This window comes from Polypterus senegalus, chromosome 9, assembly GCF_016835505.1.
Source record: "Polypterus senegalus isolate Bchr_013 chromosome 9, ASM1683550v1, whole genome shotgun sequence".
Taxonomy (NCBI): Eukaryota; Metazoa; Chordata; class Cladistia; order Polypteriformes; family Polypteridae; genus Polypterus; species Polypterus senegalus.
The window spans coordinates 103,372,730-103,391,469 of record NC_053162.1 but is presented as its reverse complement, the minus strand read 5'-3'; the positions used below and the strand labels follow the sequence as shown (position 1 = coordinate 103,391,469).

Sequence of the window (18,740 nt, the reverse complement as noted above, 5' to 3'; positions counted from 1 at the left end):
GTTCCACAGACATTTCAGTGAGAAGTCTGTGAGTTAGCTCAAGTCCACCTCCTAGGTGCCTACTTAGTTACCTAGACATTGTATTTCATGTATGTAATGCCAACTGAAACAGATTCCTCGGAAGGCCCATGCTCCTATCGTTCCTTTCCCGCTTATTGATATACCTTTTGAGCGACAAGGGGTAGATATTGTTGGACCCATTGAACCCTCAGCAAGAGGCCATAAATATATATTAATTATAGCCGATTACCTCCCCAATATCCCAAAGGCATCCCCATTGGGAGAGGTGATTTCTAAAGCTTTCACACAGAAACTTATGGGGGTCTTTGCACAAGTTGGCATCCCAAAAGAAGTCTTAACACACCATGGGACGCCATTTACCTTGGAAACATCTAAGGAGGAAGCCAAACTACTCAACATTAAGCATTTAAAAATCTCAGTATATCATCCTCAAACTGGTGGTTTAATTGAGATGCTGGAACAGATGCTTTGCAATGTGATCAGTGAAGATGGAAGAAACTGGGACCAATTAATTTCCCTTGCATTGTTTGCCTATCAAGTGGTCCCACAAGTCTCCACGGATGTCCTACCATTTGAATTATTATATGGATGGCAACTCCATGGTATTTTGGATATATTAAAAGAAGTTTGGAAAGAGGAAGCAACCCCTTCCTCTGTTTTTGTCTCGTTACAAGGGTTAAATATTTAAAAGACGTGATTAAATCAACTTCTGTATGGACATTGTAGTTCCAGTAAGAACAGTACGCTATGTTAAAAGCAAGCTATGGATTTCAAGTGACATCAAGGGCCTTTTGAACCAGAGGAAAAGGGCTTTTAAAGGCGGTGATCAGCATGAGCTCAAGTGCATACAGAAGGAACTCCAAGTCCAGCTCAAGGCGGCGAAGCACAGGAGAAAGCTGGAGCAGAATTTGCAGAATAACAGCATGAAGGAAGTGTGGGATGGGATGAAGATCATCACTGGCTTCAGCTCAAAGCGGGGTGCCACCATCGAGAGAGACGTGGAGAGAGCAAACCAAATGAACAACTTCTTTAACAGGTTTGACCACCCTAACCCACTCTGAACTCCGAGTACTGCACCCTCCACCCATCCTTCTGCAGATACCAGCATAGGACAGACATCCCCACCCACAATTACTGCAGCCCAGGTGAGCAGAGAGCTGAGGAGACTTCATGCCAGCAAAGCAGTGGGTCCAGATGGAGTATCGCCACGACTGCTGAAGGCCTGTGCGCTGGAGCTGGGGAGTCCTCTACAGCGCATCTTCAACCTGAGCCTGGAACAGGGGAGAGTCCCGAGGCTTTATAAAAAACATCTTGCATCACCCCAGTCCCAAAGGTATCACGTTCTAGTGAGCTAAATGACTTCCGGACTGTCGCTCTGACATCACATGTGATGAAGACCATGGAGCAGCTGCTGCTTCACCACCTGAAGCCACAGGTCCGCCACACCCTTAACCCTCTGCAGTTTGCATACCAGCAGAAGATGGGAGCGGTGGATGCCATCTTCTATATGCTACACCTACACCTACACTTGGACAGAGGCAGTGGTGGTGTAAGAATTATGTTTCTGGACTTATCTCGTGCCTTAAACACCATCCAACCTCTGCTACTTAGGGACAAGCTGACAGAGATGGGAGTAGATTCACACCTGGTGGCATGGATCGTGGACTATCTTACAGACAGACCTCAGTACGTGCTTCTCGGGAACTGCAGGTCTGACATTGTGGTCAGCAACACAGGAGTGCCGCAGGGGACTGTACTTTCTCCGGTCCAGTTCAGCCTATATACATCGGACATCCAATACAACTTGGAGTCCTGCTACGTGCAAATGTTTGCCAATGACACTGCTATCGTGGGCTGCATCAGGAGTGGGCAGGATGAGCATGGGCATTTTTATCACTCTTTAATTTAATATTGTTTTTATCAGTATACTGCTGCTGGAGTATGTGAATTTCCCCTTGGGATTAATAAAGCATCTATCTATCTAAATAACTGTGAGATTAATCATTTTTAATAGTGTCCTACGCAGTCCCTAAAAAGAAACATAGACTTTGCATTCATTTTACAATTGCAATGAACAGGTTTACAGAGGTCCGTCTGAGCATCCTTTTTCAAACTGGTTTATAGAGACCAGGGCTTGTGGGGGAACCATGAATGCATTCACAATTATGACTATAGGACTGTGCGATGTGTCAAGAAATTGCACACTGACAATGCTAACAACAGTTATACTAAGTAAAAGTCATGGCAAGTTTCAGATGATCTGGCTATATGGCTTGTCCACACCAGCAATGAAATGAGATGCTCCATTTGTTGATTCCAAAATAAAACATTAGTGCTTCATAGATTGTGGACTATCTTACAGACAGACTGCAGGTCTGACATTGTGTGCAGCAATACAGGGGCGCCGCAGGGGACTATACTTTCTCCGGTCCTGTTCAATCTATATACATCAGACTTCCAATATGACTCGGAGTCCTGCCACGTGCAAAAGTTCGCTGATGACACTGCTATTGTGGGCTGCATCAGGAGTGGGCAGGAGAAGGAGTACAGAAAGTTAATCAAAGTCTTTGTTAAATGGTGCGACTCAAACCACTTACACCTTAACACCAGCAAGACCAAGGAGCTGGTGGTGGATTTTAGGAGGCCTAGGCCCCTCATGGACCCTGTGGTGACTGTGTGCAGAGGGTGCAGACCTTTAAATATCTGGGAGTGCAGCTGGATGACAAATTGGACTGGACTGCCAATACTGATGCTCTATGTAAGAAAGGTCAGAGCAGAATATACTTTCTGAGAAGGTTGGCATCCTTCAACATCTGCAGTAAGATGCTGCAGATGTTCTACCAGACGGTTGTGGCGAGTGCCCTCTTCTACGCGGTGGTGTGCTAGGGTGGCAGCATAAAGATGAAAGACGCCTCACGCCTGGACAAACTTGTTAAGAAGGCAGGCTCTATTGTAGGATTAAAGTTGGACAGTTTAACATCTGTGGCAGAGCGACGGGCACTAAGCAAACTCCTGTCAATCATGAAGAATCCACTGCATCCACTTAACAGTGTCATCTCCAGGCAGAGGAGTAGCTTCAGTGACAGACTTTTGTCACTGTCCTGCTCCACTGACAGACTGAGGAGATCGTTCCTCCCCCAGACTATGCGACTCTTCAATTCCACCCGGGGGACTAAATGCTAACATTAATTTTATTTTAATTTTTTTCATTTTTATTACTATTTAATTTAATATTGTTTCTTTGTATCAGTATACTGCTGCAGGATTATGTGAATTTCCCCTTGGGATTAATAAAGTATCTATCTATCTATCTACAAAACATGTCTCCTTATTCATACAACGTTTACAGTGTTAACAAAAACATTCAATTCTATAGACACAAAGTTAGCAGAACAGACAAAACAGCATATTTAAATTGCTGAATATGAATATGCAAACACAATTTGTGTCATTCCCTTGGTTTTTTAATACAAAAAATATTCATAAGTATAACAACCAAAATATGGAAAATTAAGTAAAAGTACATGCATTTTGTATTTTAAAAGGCATGCTGTCGAAAGTTTGGACAAATGTGAAAGAGTAGGGTGATTTTTGAAAATGAAAGCGCCAGTAATTTATGGCATTTAAAATTTGAATTGATGTGACTCATCAGTTAAATATTACTCTTTGGCAAGATTTTTAATCAGCTAATGATGTGTGTATATATATATATATATATATATATATACATATATATATATAGCGAGAGAGCGATAGAGAGAGAGATAGAGAGATATAGATAGATAGATAGAGAGAGGGAGAGAGACAGAGAGAGAGAGAGACAGAGAAATAGCAAATGTTACAAACCTAACAAAAACAGATTTAAAGACATGTTGATAGAAAAACAGCATTGAAGAGTTTGTTTAAATGAAAACATCCTAATAGGGCTGTGCTCTTTTTATTATACATAAATGATATGGACGAGAATGTGTTCTAGATATCAAACTAGGTGGAAGAACAGATAATGTTAAATCGGCTAAATTGCTACATAGGGACTTCGACAACATAAAGCTTGAGATGATTTTTGGTAGATTAAGTTTAATGTAAGTGTAAGTTATCACATGTAGAAAGTGGAAATGTTAGATCTGAATATACAATGGGATATGGGAAACTTGAAAGTGCCCCTTATAAGAATGATCCAAGACTCATCAATATCTGCAGCAAGAAAGTGTGCAGAAGTGATCAAGAAGGCAAATAAAATGTTACGTTATATCATCACTTGTGGAATACAATTCAAGGGGTTATGCTTAAATTCAACAAGGTGCTGAAAGCATTCTTTAGAAATGTTGGCCCATATTGATAGGATAGCATCTTGCAGTTGATGGAGATTTGTGGGATGCACATCCAGGGCACGAAGCTCCCGTTCCACCACATCCCAAAGATGCTCTATTGGGTTGAGATCTGGTGACTGTGAGGGCCATTTTAGTACAGTGAACTCATTGTCATGTTCAAAAAACCAATTTGAAATGATTCGAGTTTTGTGACATGGTGCATTATCCTGCTGGAAGTAGCCATCAGAGGATGGGTACATGGTGGTCATGAAGGGATGGACATGTTCAGAAACAATGCTCAGGTAGCCCGTGGCATTTAAACGATGCCCAATTGGCACTAAGGGGCCTAAAGTGTGCCAAGAAAACATCCCCGACACCATTACACCACCACCACCAGCCTGCACAGTGGTAACAAGGCATGATGGATCCATGTTCTCATTCTGTTTACGCCAAATTCTGACTCTACCATTTGAATGTCTCAACAGAAATCGAGACTCATCAGACCAGGCAACATTTTTCCAGTCTTCAACTGTCCAATTTTGGTGAGCTCATGCAAATTGTAGCCTCTTTTTCCTATTTGTAGTGGAGATGAGTGGTACCCGGTGGGGTCTTCTGCTGTTGTAGCCCATCCACCTCAAGGTTGTGCGTGTTGTGGCTTCACAAATGCTTTGCTGCATACCTCGGTTGTAACGAGTGGTTATTTCAGTCAAAGTTGCTCTTCTATCAGCCGGCCCATTCTCCTCTGACCTCTAGCATCAACAAGGCATTTTCGCCCACAGGACTGCCGCATACTGGATTAATAAAGTATCTATCTATCCATCCATCCATCCATCCATCCATCCATCTAATACAGTGGAACCTCGGTTCACGACCATAATTCGTTCCAAAACTCGGCCCAATTTGGTCGTGAACCGAAGTAATTTCCCCCATAGGATTGTATGTAAATACAATTAATCCGTTCCAGACCGTATGAACTGTACGTAAATATATATTTTTTTAAGTTTTTAAGCCCAAATATACAGTAGTTAGCTATACCATAGAAAGCACAGCGTAATACTAAACTAAATGTAAAAACATTGAATAACACTAAGAAAACCTTGAACAACAGAGAAAACTAACACTGCAAGAATTTGCGCTATAGCCTTATGACCCACTCACTAAAAACTCTTTTTTTAATGAGTTTTAAGCACAGGGGAAAAAATGAACATTTGAAAAATCTGTAATTTAACAAACAACCAAGAAAAGTAACATTGCAACAATGCGCGTGTGTGTGTGTGTGTCTCTCTCTCGCGGGCCTGCGTGTGTGTGTCTCTTAAGCACGTGCCTCTATGTCTGTGTCTGTCTGTCGCCTGTGTGTGTGTGTCTTTCTCTGTCTGTCTGTCTGTCTGTCGCGCGTGTCATATATATAAAAATATAAATATACATAAATCTATACTAATAAAAGGCAAAGCCTTCACTGACTGACTGACTCACTGACTCATCACTAATTCTCCAACTTTCCGGGTAGGTAGAAGGCTGAAATTTGGCAGGCTCATTCCTTACAGCTTCCTTACAAAAGTTGGGCAGGTTTCATTTCGAAATTCTACGCATAATGGTCATAACTAGAAGCTATCTTTCTCCATTTACTGTAATGGAGTTGAGCTCGAAAGCCGTGGGGGGCGGAGTTTCATGTGACATCATCACGCCTCTCACATAATCACGCATTACGTAGAAAACCAGGAAGAGCTACAAAAAGCGCTGAAGAAAACATGCATTATATAATTAAGAAGGCAGCGAAACAATTAGAAGCGAGCGAGTGACATATAAAACCATATTCAGCGGCTCACGTGAACTGACAAAAAGCAACAGTTCCAAAGAGTGCTGAACAAAAAACGAATTACACTACTACGCTCAAATAGACAAACCACACGCCGTGGCGCAATAGTAAAGCCTTTGCCTCTAGCGCCGACGTCCGAGGCTCGATTCCAGAGGGGATGCACTAAGTATGTACGCGCGCTTCTCGATTCATTTTAGCCTCGCATCCCCTTGGTTTGAGATGTATGAAAAAATATGCAGTTAACGTAGAAAGACAGATCACCAATTGAACCTTCATGAATAATGGATACTTTATTCGCGATCAATGATTGTTTTGGTAAAGCCATACTCAGTGTATTCATTAGATGAACGGTAAAAAAGTAAGAGCGAGGGGAGGGTAACTTATTGAGGCACACAGGCAAAACCACAATAGCGCTGGCTCGATGTACTGTAGTGGCGTCAACTCGATCTGAATTGCGCGATCACATTGAAAAATATTTCTTTTCAACTTCTATTTAGTCCATATGTGTCAAACTCAAGGCCCACGGGCCACATCCGGCCCGGTGTGTAATTATATCCGGCCCGCGAGATCATTTTATATACTATATTATTGTTATTAATGGCCTGGGGATATGAAGCGCTGGTAACACAATAAACTACAGATCCCATAATGCAGCGCTTTAGCTGCCTTGCAACACTTACGCGTTAATCAAGTCTAGCTTATGATGCTGCAAGTTATTGCGAAGCTAGCCCACACAATGCCAAAGAGAAAAGGTGATTCTCAACATAGAGCCTTTAAAAACCGATGGGAGGCTGAGTATATGTTTACTGACATTGCCAGTAAACCCGTGTGTCTCATTTGTGGAGCTAATGTGGCTGTAATTACAGAATTTAATCTAAGACGGCACTATGAGACAAAACATCAAGATAACCTGAAAGACCTGAATGCAATGCACAAGATACAGAAAGCAGAAGAGTTAAAGAAGAATCTGACACTTCAGCAGACGTTTTACCCGTGCAAAATCACAAAGTGATTTCAAGTGAAGCTACTTTTATGGGAAACACAAATGCACTAGTGCAACTTGCCCCACTTTCCCTGTTGCCAAGTAATGTTGAACCAAGTCGACACAACGGTGTTCCCAAATACGCACTTTGCTGATAAACTGAGCGCACTGCGCACTGAGTTCGCACTGCGCTTTGGTGACTTTGAAGAACAAAAAAAGAATTTTGAGTTGTTTCGCAACCCATTTGCCGTCGATGTGGAAACTGCACCTGTGCAGATTCAGATGGAGGTGATTGAGCTGCAGTGTAATGGCACACTGAAGGCAAAGTACGATACTGTACGGACCGCACAGTTTATTCACTCAATTCCCACAGAAATGCTCCAGCTCCGTCTACATGCGGCTCGAACCTTGTGTATGTTTGGTACCACATATCTGTGTGAGAAGCTCTTCTCAGTCATGAAGACTAACAAAACAGCGCACAGGAGTCGCCTCACTGATGAGCATGTTCAGAAACAATGCTATATATATGACAGAAACACTCATAACAGTGACAAAACAATTACATTGACAATCATGTTACGTTATTTTCAAAATGTTTCCTTTTCTTTTTCATTACTTCTTTAACACATTACTTCTCCTCTGCGAAGCGCGGTTATTTTGCTATTATATATATATCTATATCTATATATATCTATATATATATCTATATATATATCTATATATATATCTATATATAGTGGCAGAATTAATTGCTTTCTCGCACCCTTGTACCCTCGGACCACACGTCAGACACCAGATAAAAGTCCTAATAATTGTACAAACTGTACAAACACTACATAGTCCATGATGCCCTGCTGGAACTCGGGGCATGATCATGCTGTCGGGAGAGCTCCTCCTGGCGGCCTGGGGTTGAGGGCCGGAGTGAAATGCCGGCAATCCACCACAGTATTCCCCCCCTTAGCGACGACAACTGGGGCAGAGCGTCGATCCCCGCGAGGGACGTCCTCCTCCAGGAGGACGCGTCATCCGGACCTTGGCTGTATTGTTTAAACCTCCCGGCGAACCCTGGGGGAACGGTGTATCTTCTATCCCTCTGCTCCCCTGTCCTCCGGGAACAATCTAGCCACACGTGTCCTGGTTGCCGACAGTTATAGCACCGCCGACATCCTCCTGGTTGTCTCTCTTCCCGAGACCTGAAACATCTCGGGAATTCTGTCAGCTCCACCCTTTCCCCCGCTAAGGAGGGTTTTCTGGCCGCCTCGCTGTTCTCCGCCCTTTTTTCCACCTTGTCAGGAGACCCACGGTGTATTTCGGGGATCTCCTGCTTACTCTGGGGTCGGCGCACAGCTTGAGTCTCTCTATTGGGAAAAGAGAGCCTCTTTGCTGTTTGCATTCCCGTTGACTTTAAAGAAACCAGAGGCGGCATCTTCAGCACCGCATCGCTCCGAGACAGCACTTTTCAGCTGCTCTGGTACGATCAGTGCTTCCACCGCCTTCTGTCATCACACCACATTCGCTAGGGCTCGTAGTGACTTGGCACCCGCTACTAATTAACCGCGGGCCCGCGTCACTCTGTGTCCCCTTATTCTGTACGGTACCCGTAATGCGGAAGTCCTTCAGGTTACTCGGTTGCCTGAACGAGAGCGCGCTATCGCCTTCGGGTATGTCTCCTGCCTCCCGCGGAGCCTTTGGATGGACATCTGGGAGGTATGTACACGGGACAACATGTGTTAAATTAAAAAGATTCCCAAGTAAATACCTCATCGGAGACGTCCTCCTCCGGGAATCTCTCCCGAAAAGCATAGCCGCTCCATGGCTCGTCTTGAGCGCAGGCAATGCCAAGCGCTAGACCTCCGCTGCTGCTGGTGCTCTGCTTTGTCTTCTTCTTCTCCATGACGTCCTTGGTAAATCGGGTTGCTGGCGATTTTACCTGTGTGTGTCGACGCTGTCTTCTTGGGATATACTGTCCACAATAAATTTTTTTTAAATTCAGGTCCTCTGCCAAACTGACGGCCAGAGAATCCTGCCGAAGCTACGCCAATTGTGACAGAATTAAGTGCTTTCTCGCATCCTTGTACCCTCGGACCACACGTCAGACACCAGATAAAAGTCCTAATAATTATTTATTATAATAATTGTGTGCACAAAGCACGCTCCTCTCCACAATTCTCCAATAATAAATCACAAATACAATAAACCAATCCTCCACTCCCAGACGCTTAGCCACCCTGCCTCCCAACTCAGCTCATTGTCTGGGAGCTCCCACAGTCCTTTTATATTCCCTGACCCGGAGGTGTTCCTGCCCAACAGTCCACAAGTCCTTATTCTTTCCGGGTCAGGGTAAATAGTCCCTTTCTTCAACCCGGGAGCACGTCGTTTCTTCCTGTCACATGACCGTGACACACTCCCGGGTCATAGGGCACATAAGAGCCTACGAGCCCCCCTACAGCGACGCCTGGTGGCCCCCAAGGTATCCAGCAGGGCTGTGTACAAACACTACATAGTCCATGATGCCCTGCTGGAACTTGGGGCATGATCATGCTTTTGGGAGAGCTCCTCCTGGCGGCCTGGGGTTGAGGGCCGGAGTGAAATGCCGGCAATCCACCACTATATATATATATATATATATATATATATATATATATATATATATATATATATATATATATATATAATATATATATTATTATTCCTATATATATGAGGAATTGCCATTTTTTTATTGTGTTTCATTTAATTTATTTATACTTCTATTTTACATATCTGCTTTTGTGTGCTTGTGTTTAAACCATTGATTGAGGGGGAAAATATTTGTTAGAGGTGCGGCTTGGTATATGTAGGTACGCCTCAGTAATTCATCCAGGCCACAGGTCTTGATAGTGTAGCTGCCGGCTGGGTAAGGGGTCGGCCATTACAAACTATAGTCAAATTACTCAATTGTCACTATCAATCAATCAATCAACATTTATTTATATAGCACATATTCATACAAAAAAATGTAGCTCACTAAAAACAGAATAAAATATAATAGTGGGAGGCTATCATCTATGAATATAAAAGGCAACATACCAAAAAGAAGTGTGAAAGTGCACACTAAAATGCTGGCTACAAGAACATAGCCAACAGAGTTGTTTGGTCCAATAGAAAATTTCCCTGTCCCATTTTCAGATATATTTGGAATATGCTTTCTGCAAACTCAAGGTTGTGAGGATGAGGTTACCGTGAAAAGAAGCTCTAGCCTTTGCTAAACAGTGAATCGAAAATGCCACATGCAGCACTGAAAACGTTCATCACAAAACAATGAATGTTAATAAAATGAACGTCAGAAGTAGGTAACAAAGAAACATGACAATATTCATTTGAGGCTGACTAAACATGACAATATTCATTTGAAGCTGACTTAAGTTAAAGAAACGAACATGTGAGCTAACGATCAGTATCTTCATTCTAACCAAATTAACTTGTTTTGCAAAAATAAGCATATATATATATATTATATATATATGAAATTTTAATTTTCTGAAAATCTTTCAAATAACTATTTAAATAAAATCCATCTATATTTCCTTTATATGACAAAGCACACAAAACAATTTATAAGCCATTTTATATCAAATTATATTAAATGGTAAAACGTTGCAAGCATATTCAATAATTTTAGAATCTGCATTTTTCCATGCAGATCTGTGACAAGGCGAAACCCCAGAGGAGGATACCAGTTTATCTCTCAGCATGCTCATGCAAATCTGACCATTTAATCAAATAACTTGGACAGGAATGAAACTGGAATGCATATAATAACCCACCTGCACCTCAATTTCTATGAGGCAAAAAAGAAATGCATTTTATACACACATTACTTGTTAAGAGTTCTGAATAATGAATGTAGATATATGGAACTTTGATAAATACTTTGTATAAACTTATGAAATATTAAACCATATCCCAGAATAGGGCATGTATAATTTGGCATGCAAAATTATAATAAATAAATTACTTCACTCCAATCTTATAATCAGTAACAGTACAGGCGTTTTATGCTTTGAATAATCAGGCATACAAATGTGCTGGTTATGCCAACTTAAATTGTTATTTGAAATATAAACCAAGACCTTCTTTTAACCAAGAAGTTCAATCGTTCTTAAAACAAACCGGATTTACAGAATTATAATATTTTCGCAAAAGAATAAGGAATGGAAAGGCTGTTTTCACTTTGAACAAGTTATTCCAGTTATAAGAGCTTTGAACTACTTTCAAGTAGCTTTACACTATATCACGCACGAACAGCTAATCGTTTTTAAAGGAAATGCATCATTTAGTTTAAAGCGAGATTAACAAAAGGGTTTTTATAATCTGGCAATAAAAGCATGATTCAATTATCAATTCTATATGTGCCATGCACACTATCTTCCATTTCACATTACAGGTCTTGACTTCAGAGAATTCAACTGATCAAAACGAGCATTTTAAGTGTTCTTCACAGCAACTGCTACTGAACCACCATGTGTTAAGTTTGTTTTTTCTTTTAACACACTCCAGCAAGGATCAAAAACTCAGTTTTTTCCTTAGCATTTCTCACTTGTCTTTACCCACGTTCGATAAAGAGAGCATATTAAAGCAAAATAAAAACCAAGGAGTTTACTACTCCAAACAGCATTACCTTTACGTGGACGTAATGTCAATGCTTAATGTTTAAGAAAAAGGTCTGAAAATAAGACAAGCACAAGAACTAAAAGAGCCCAATAAAAAAAAAAAATTAAAAAAAAAATTTACGGCATTATTTTACCCTCTATACACCGTCTCCTCCAGATGGTCTCGGTGTTAATGATCTGACGGAATTTCTTGCACACCAGCGACAGGTTGGGCAGTGCTGTCCCAGGGAGGGAAGAAAAGATTTCCACTAGCAGCTCTGGTGGCAGATCCAGCAAACGGGACGACCCCTTGTGTTGCGAGTTACGGTTCGGCAGCCCATTGAGGATTGCACTTGTAGAACAGGCAGATGACACGGGAGCCGTTGATACCTCTGCTTTACCCAATGCTTTGCTTGCATCCTGTCGTTTAATAACTATCCGTTCGTCCATCACCCCCTCGTTCTCTTCTTCATCGTCGTCATCCAGCTCGAGTCCAGGATCTGAGTCAGGGTCGCCTTTCTGTTGTCGTTGCCTCCTCCGACATCTCCGCGACTGTCCAACTCCGCAAAGCCTGGCGCACACCGCCATCCGTACTCACCGCTGGAACAACATTACATCAGCACTCCCAGCCTGCCTGTCAACGCAGGTGTTATGCTTGCGTGCGAACGTACTGCGCCCGGACGTGCGTCACGTCACGAGGGGCAGCGTCGTTACAAGACAGAATGCTGGGAAATGGTAGATAACATTAGTTAAGCCAGGAAGGTCTGTTATACGATTTAAGCCGGACATAATATGTCGTCATTTAAAGACGAAATTTAAAATCAAAAAATGTTTTGTGCCCCGTGTGAGGATCGAACTCACGACCTTCAGATTATGAGACTGACGCGCTACCTACTGCGCTAACGAGGCACCTGCATCTTTACCCCCCTACAAATCTTGGTAATTCTTGGTACCGGTTAAACCTCGGTTCAGTCGCAGCTCGTATCTCTGTCATGAATTTAAAGTTTAGTTCAATCACAGCCCGTGAAGAAAAGAATTAACTGATCGATTACATTATCCTCGCTGCTTTTCTGCCAGCCTCCCAATCTCATGACGATCGTTCGTTACTGGCTTTAGGCTTAATCGTGCTGTTTATTTATTCGGTTATTTTTTTTTAACTAAGAAGTATAAAATGCATACGCAGTTGTTATGTACTGTATATAGAATAAACGTCTATAATCGCATAAAAACTGGATATATACAAATTACCGTAATAATAGTTACGTGAAACAATTACATTGACGATTGAAGTTTATTTTATAAATAACGTTTATAAACTGTTTACTGTTAAGATGCAGCTCTAGCACTCTTTGGTGATTTAAGAGTTTTTATTGGCTTATTTTAGAAATACTGTATTTTCTTAAAAGCCGCTGTCTGATCCGAGCAGGATTCGAACTCGGGTCTATGAGTCGCTTAGTGATAAATTGTTTACCAAAATAGCATCTGTACGTCAGCAATCCTATTTTTACTTGGATTTGTCATGTTGTACAATGTCTCTCTCACTATATATATATTATCTGTCCCTAACTCTCTCTCTCTCTCTCTCTTATATATATATATACTGTATATATATATATATATATATATATATATATATATATATGCCTACACACACACACATACATACATACATATACAGTATATATATATATACACACGCACCATGGGTAAAAAAATCACCTAATCCGGCCGAATTATCAGTAAATAATTCGAGGAACAAGGGCGAACGCAGCAAATTCGCTGCAAATAATGCTTTGGCAAAATTCGCTGATCAACACTACAAACACTAATATCTGTAAAAAATCTAAATAACTATTGTATAGATACTATGTAATAACGACAAATGTAATATGTAAAATAAATGTTTAAAATAGTATATTTAACCATTTCACTAAATTTATACTAATTTGTATTTATATTTATACAGTTGTTACACTATATATACACATGTAATTCTGCATAATCCAAAATCTTTTCAATTAAAAATAAGCAAATAAATAACACTACTATAGCCCTAAAGTCAGCAACGAATGATCATCACGAAACTGGCAAACTTAAATATACCATTATATAAAATAAATACATGACTAACAACAACAACCACAATATTTGTGTAAGAAATTTATGACTTTGGCAACAAGTAGCCTGCTGGTTTGTCAATTCTTGGTTGTGATATGTGCTGTGATTGGTTCAAACTTTAAATTCTTCGTAAGGATAATGAGCTTTCATTGGCCCAATGTTTTTATTCTTGGCAGAATCTTAGCAGCGGAATGTAATTTGATTGGTTCTTGCTGCCAACAATTAACTTACAGCTGCTCAGAGCAAGTAATTTATACAAATGTTATTTAAATAGTTTAAGAAGAACTAAAAGCTAGGCACAATTTTACACAAATTGAGACATCGACAATATTTTTACAAATATTTACTGTTTAGTTAATGTTGGTTTTCATTTGTTCATGCATTTACTTTCAATTTAGGGCCAGGCCTATATTAATTACTCTTGAAAAAACAGCAATTTCCACAAGGAATAGACTTGAAATCCTGCAGCATTGTTTGTACGACTGTCTTTAAGTGTATATCAAAAAAAAAAATCTATACAACATGCATTAAATACAATAATAAAAGTGACAGAATTAATATTAAACTGTAAACAACATACCGCAGATTGCAATGATGGACAAGGGTCCAAGCATCAAACAAACCAACGTTTTTTTTTTTTAACAAAATAGAAAGCATTTACAAACCAACTCAAATTTTGCCTGTTTAAGAAAATACTGCTAAAATGTTACTTCCAAGGAATAGTAAATCTTCAAAATTGTGAACGAGTTTTATATATACTGTAGTGTACTAGCTGTGTAAACAGCTTCACCCAGGAATTTTCATAAGACAATGGATGTTAATTAAACAAGTATATCAGAAGTACAATGTGTGCTGTTTGTTTAGATAGATAGATAGATAGATAGATTTACTTAAATAAGAATAAACTGTGGGTTCTTTAAATTAAATTTATTACAATTCTAAATCATTGCAACTATATGCAACTCTTTGCAAGTGCTGGCAGCAACTGCCCCATTGCTAAGGCTTCTTCTATGTATAATTTTTTCGTAATGAGAAGTTGTTCCATTCTGAGCAAGACCCTTAACCTGCAATTGCTTCTTCCTGTGTATGATATTAATCTGCATCCAGCCCAGCAAGCAGGTCCTCCAATTTATAGGGAAAATCTTGGGGTTGGTGGCAGACTTGGCACTCCAGCCACCATAAAAAAAACCTCACACTATTCCAGTGTGATGCTGAGATATCACCTACTGAATTCAGGTCCCAATCCAGGTGGTTTGTTGTGTGATAGCTGTGGCAATGGGCTGTCAGTGCATGTACTGTGCTTATTTACATTATCATCACATCCTCTTTCCTTTCAAATAAACAAATATATTTCATAATTTACTAAATCTAAGCACTTTCTATTAATATACATTTACATTACTTGCACACGTTTTAAATAAAAGTTTTTACATTTTTAGCATCTTCATTTTACAAACTTAGTTGTTTGTGTGCTTTTACAATTCTGAGTAGATCTTCTTAATACTGGTAACAGTGTTTACTCAAATATACTAGCATCACCTGTCTCAGCTGTTGATACAGGCAATGCTTTTTCAGTCACAACTTTCTCATTAGTCTGTTCTTGCTGTTGCTCTTTTGTTTTTTTTTTCCAGAAGAATTTTCAAATTCATTCTCAGAATTTGTACATCCCATTTGTATTATAAAAGGTCTCAAACTTACTTCCTGTAAAACTCTACCTTTTTGATTACAGGTATTGAAACCTTGAATTCTTACCAATATCCTCTTTTGTTAAAGGTTTCAATGACTTGGCTGTTTTATCATTATTTCTCTTTTGCCTGTTTCTCAAGTGCTTTTGTTTTTTTCTTCTATCTGTGTTCTTTTGGCTTAAAAGTATATGGCAGTGTGGTGCATAACCTGTGACTCATTAAAATCTCACCTGGTGAAATTCCATTTTCTAAAGTAGAGGTTTTGTAATTTAACAAAGATAAATAAAAATCTGTATTGCTGTATTTTGCTTTTTTCATTAACTGCTTAATAATATGAGCTCCTTTCTCTGCTTTGCCATCTGACTGAGCATACAGAGGACTTGAAGTTCAATGCTGATAGTCATAGTCTGGTACAAATTTTTGAAACTCTTCCCAGTTTAAACAAGATCCATTGTCACTAAATACTATTTGATGTATCCCATGCCTTACCAAAATGGACTTCATATGTGTGATCACTGCAGTAGCAGATAAATTAGACAGCAATGTCATATCTGGATAGTTTGACAAAAATTCTATTTTACTAACAAGTATGTCTTTCAACCTAGATGAAACAAATCAGTTCCCACCTTCTACCAAAACTCCTAAGGTAAATCAGCAATGATCATTAGTTCTTTCATTTATCCACTCTGATACTCTGAGCATGTCTCACAGCTAGAAACCATTTTATCAATATCAGCATTCATTCCAGACCAATAAACTGTAGCTCAGACCCTTCCTTTACATTTTTCTATCTATATCTATTCTGCTAGGAATATATTGCCTTAAAGACTGAGTAATAACAATTCTACTTTATTTTAACAACAATCCATTCACAATACTTACACTCTCAATGTGTAGTGACACTCAGCCGAAGACACTGTCCTTGAACCATATGCCACTGTCTTCCAATTTACACCCTCTGCCTATAGGAGAACTGCACCAAGATGCAACTGTTACTATCTTTGTCTGCTTTGTAGGATCAAAGAAAGTTAAAATGGTTCTGTAGTGAGAATGGCCTTAAAGTTATGCCATTCCTTTTCAAGTATATCAGTCCATTTAAACTTATTTGCTTTACATAACAGTTCTCTCATATACACAGTTTTAAAAGACAAGTTTGGTATGAATTATCGCACAAAAATAATCATTCCCAGAACTCATACTACTACTTTTATTTAATCTGTGGGTCTGGGCATATTCAGAAAAGCATTTACCTTACTCCTATCAGGTTGCACACCATCTTGTGAAAGTTTATCACCCAGAAATATAATTTCGTTAACACTAAACTGGCATTTAACGTCAGTCAGATTCAGTCCATACCTTTGTGTTCTCCACAGTACTATGGTAATCCTTTCATTTAGTTGCTACAGTGTTGATCCCCATAATACAATATTGTCTACATAAACACGCACACCATCAATGCCATCAATAATGTGCTCCATGGCACAATGAAAAATCTCAGTTGCTGATGAAATACCAAATGTCATTCTTAAAAATATGTACACGTCACATGCTTCGCCCTAATAGGGACTCATCAGGTGTATACCAATTAGGGCAAAACACATGTTGTGTACTTTATGTTTTATTTGGCAGGTACTGTATCACATATCTATGATCTGCTTCTTGCAACTGAGAGAACGTGGAGGATGTTTGCTGATTGGCTAACCAACCACACTCGTTACCTGGTAGGTAACCATCCAAATAATACCTGAAGAGTAATTGCCGTCTGTGGAAGACAGTATATCTGTCGCTGGGGCAACTGAGGGCTTCCAGTGCTGCAGCGGCTCACCACAAATAAGCTTCTGTCGTCAAGGGCATGGGAACAACCCTGCCTGATTGCTCTGTCTATGTATAAGAGAGTGGTAGATCCCACCACAATAAATAACCATACTGTTCCTGTTTCAAGCAGAATAAAGCTGGTTTTGCTAAAGTTCTGAGAATCAGCTTCATGTTTTTGGGTGCAAGACAGGGACTCACACATCACATGGTACCAGGAGTGGGGTCCTTGCACTGATGGATCCCCAAGAAGTACAGAAAAACACAGAGCAAGATGAGGCTTTGAAACGTGACTTTGAACAATGTTTAAAACCTTCTCTCTATGCTCACTTGGTACTACCAACTGCTTGATATGCCCATCACCCATGCAATGAGAAATCACCCAATACAGAAAACTATACTTAAGTGAAAAATATGGTGTTTCAAAATTTGGGTCCTCTCTCTCTAGATAGTAAGAGTCATTTGCAACGTGGGCTTATCTGAAGGCAAAATCCAAGTTGTTATCAATTGGTTGAAGGCAAGCAAACTCCGCCTGGATGGCAGTCACTGTTTCCTCCGTGTTTGATGCAGAATTGCACTCACCTACTCCCACTGCTATTTTGTTTTTGTCCAGGTCTATATTGAGTGTCCGGTGTGTAGAGGCTGTTGGTACGTGCAACAGCATGGAAAAGCTTGCCAGCTGTCCCGGGTCTTCATTTGAGGATGCTCACTGGACAACTCTGGTTCAATTTCAAACCTGTTTCTTTGACTGACATTGTATGCAGCGAGCCCCTCTCTATCAAGTATGGGGGTAGGCACTGTACTTTTTGGGGATCCATCGGTGCATGGACTCCACTCCTGGTACCGTGTGATGTATGAGTCCCTGTGTTGCACCCAAAAACATGAAGCTGCTGGCCAAGACACGTGGGAAGAGAGCATTCCTTTTTCCTATTAGGAGTGGCCAGGGTGAGGTGTCTGATATTGCAGTCCAAACCTTAAAGTTCTTCCCTTTAAATTTCAGAAGGAGTAATATAGTCTTGTATGTTTTAATGTCCCAATGGATGCAGCAGATGTTTGTGGCCCTATAAGGAGTCTGCCGGAACAAGTCACAGTGAACTACACAGAGGTCACTACCAGTCCAACAGTGCAGAGAATTCCAATCTGGCCAATGTAATAGAGACCTTAAAATTGTACTTTTTTAACATCTTGGGGAAAACTTGTGAGCCACTTACCTGGGCCAGACCGATAGCCATTGTTTGCACAGATGGGAGGTAACACTCCCGAGCCGGATGTCCTAGTTGATCACAGCAAAAGCAGCTGTGTTTAGTCCGCACTATGGTGTTCACACTCTGGCGTCTGCTACTCATGGTGCTGGTGACCCTGAAG

The 18,740-nt window shown here is 40.3% G+C and overlaps 1 protein-coding gene and 1 non-coding gene across 3 annotated transcripts in view; both read right to left on the bottom strand.

The window, feature by feature from the left end:
• fbxo31 (F-box protein 31) overlaps positions 1-12,445 on the bottom strand; it is a 92,439-nt gene extending 79,994 nt beyond the window's left edge. For both annotated transcript variants that reach the window (XM_039763538.1, XM_039763539.1), the window contains exon 1: positions 11,916-12,445. In XM_039763538.1, the coding sequence (XP_039619472.1) occupies positions 11,916-12,348 (433 nt within the window). In that variant the 5' untranslated portion in view covers positions 12,349-12,445. The remainder of the gene's footprint in view (positions 1-11,915) is intronic.
• A 151-nt stretch (positions 12,446-12,596) lies between these two features.
• Positions 12,597-12,669, bottom strand: trnam-cau. Its single transcript has one exon. It is a non-coding gene; the product is annotated as a tRNA-Met (tRNA).
• Positions 12,670-18,740: the final 6,071 nt, after the last annotated feature.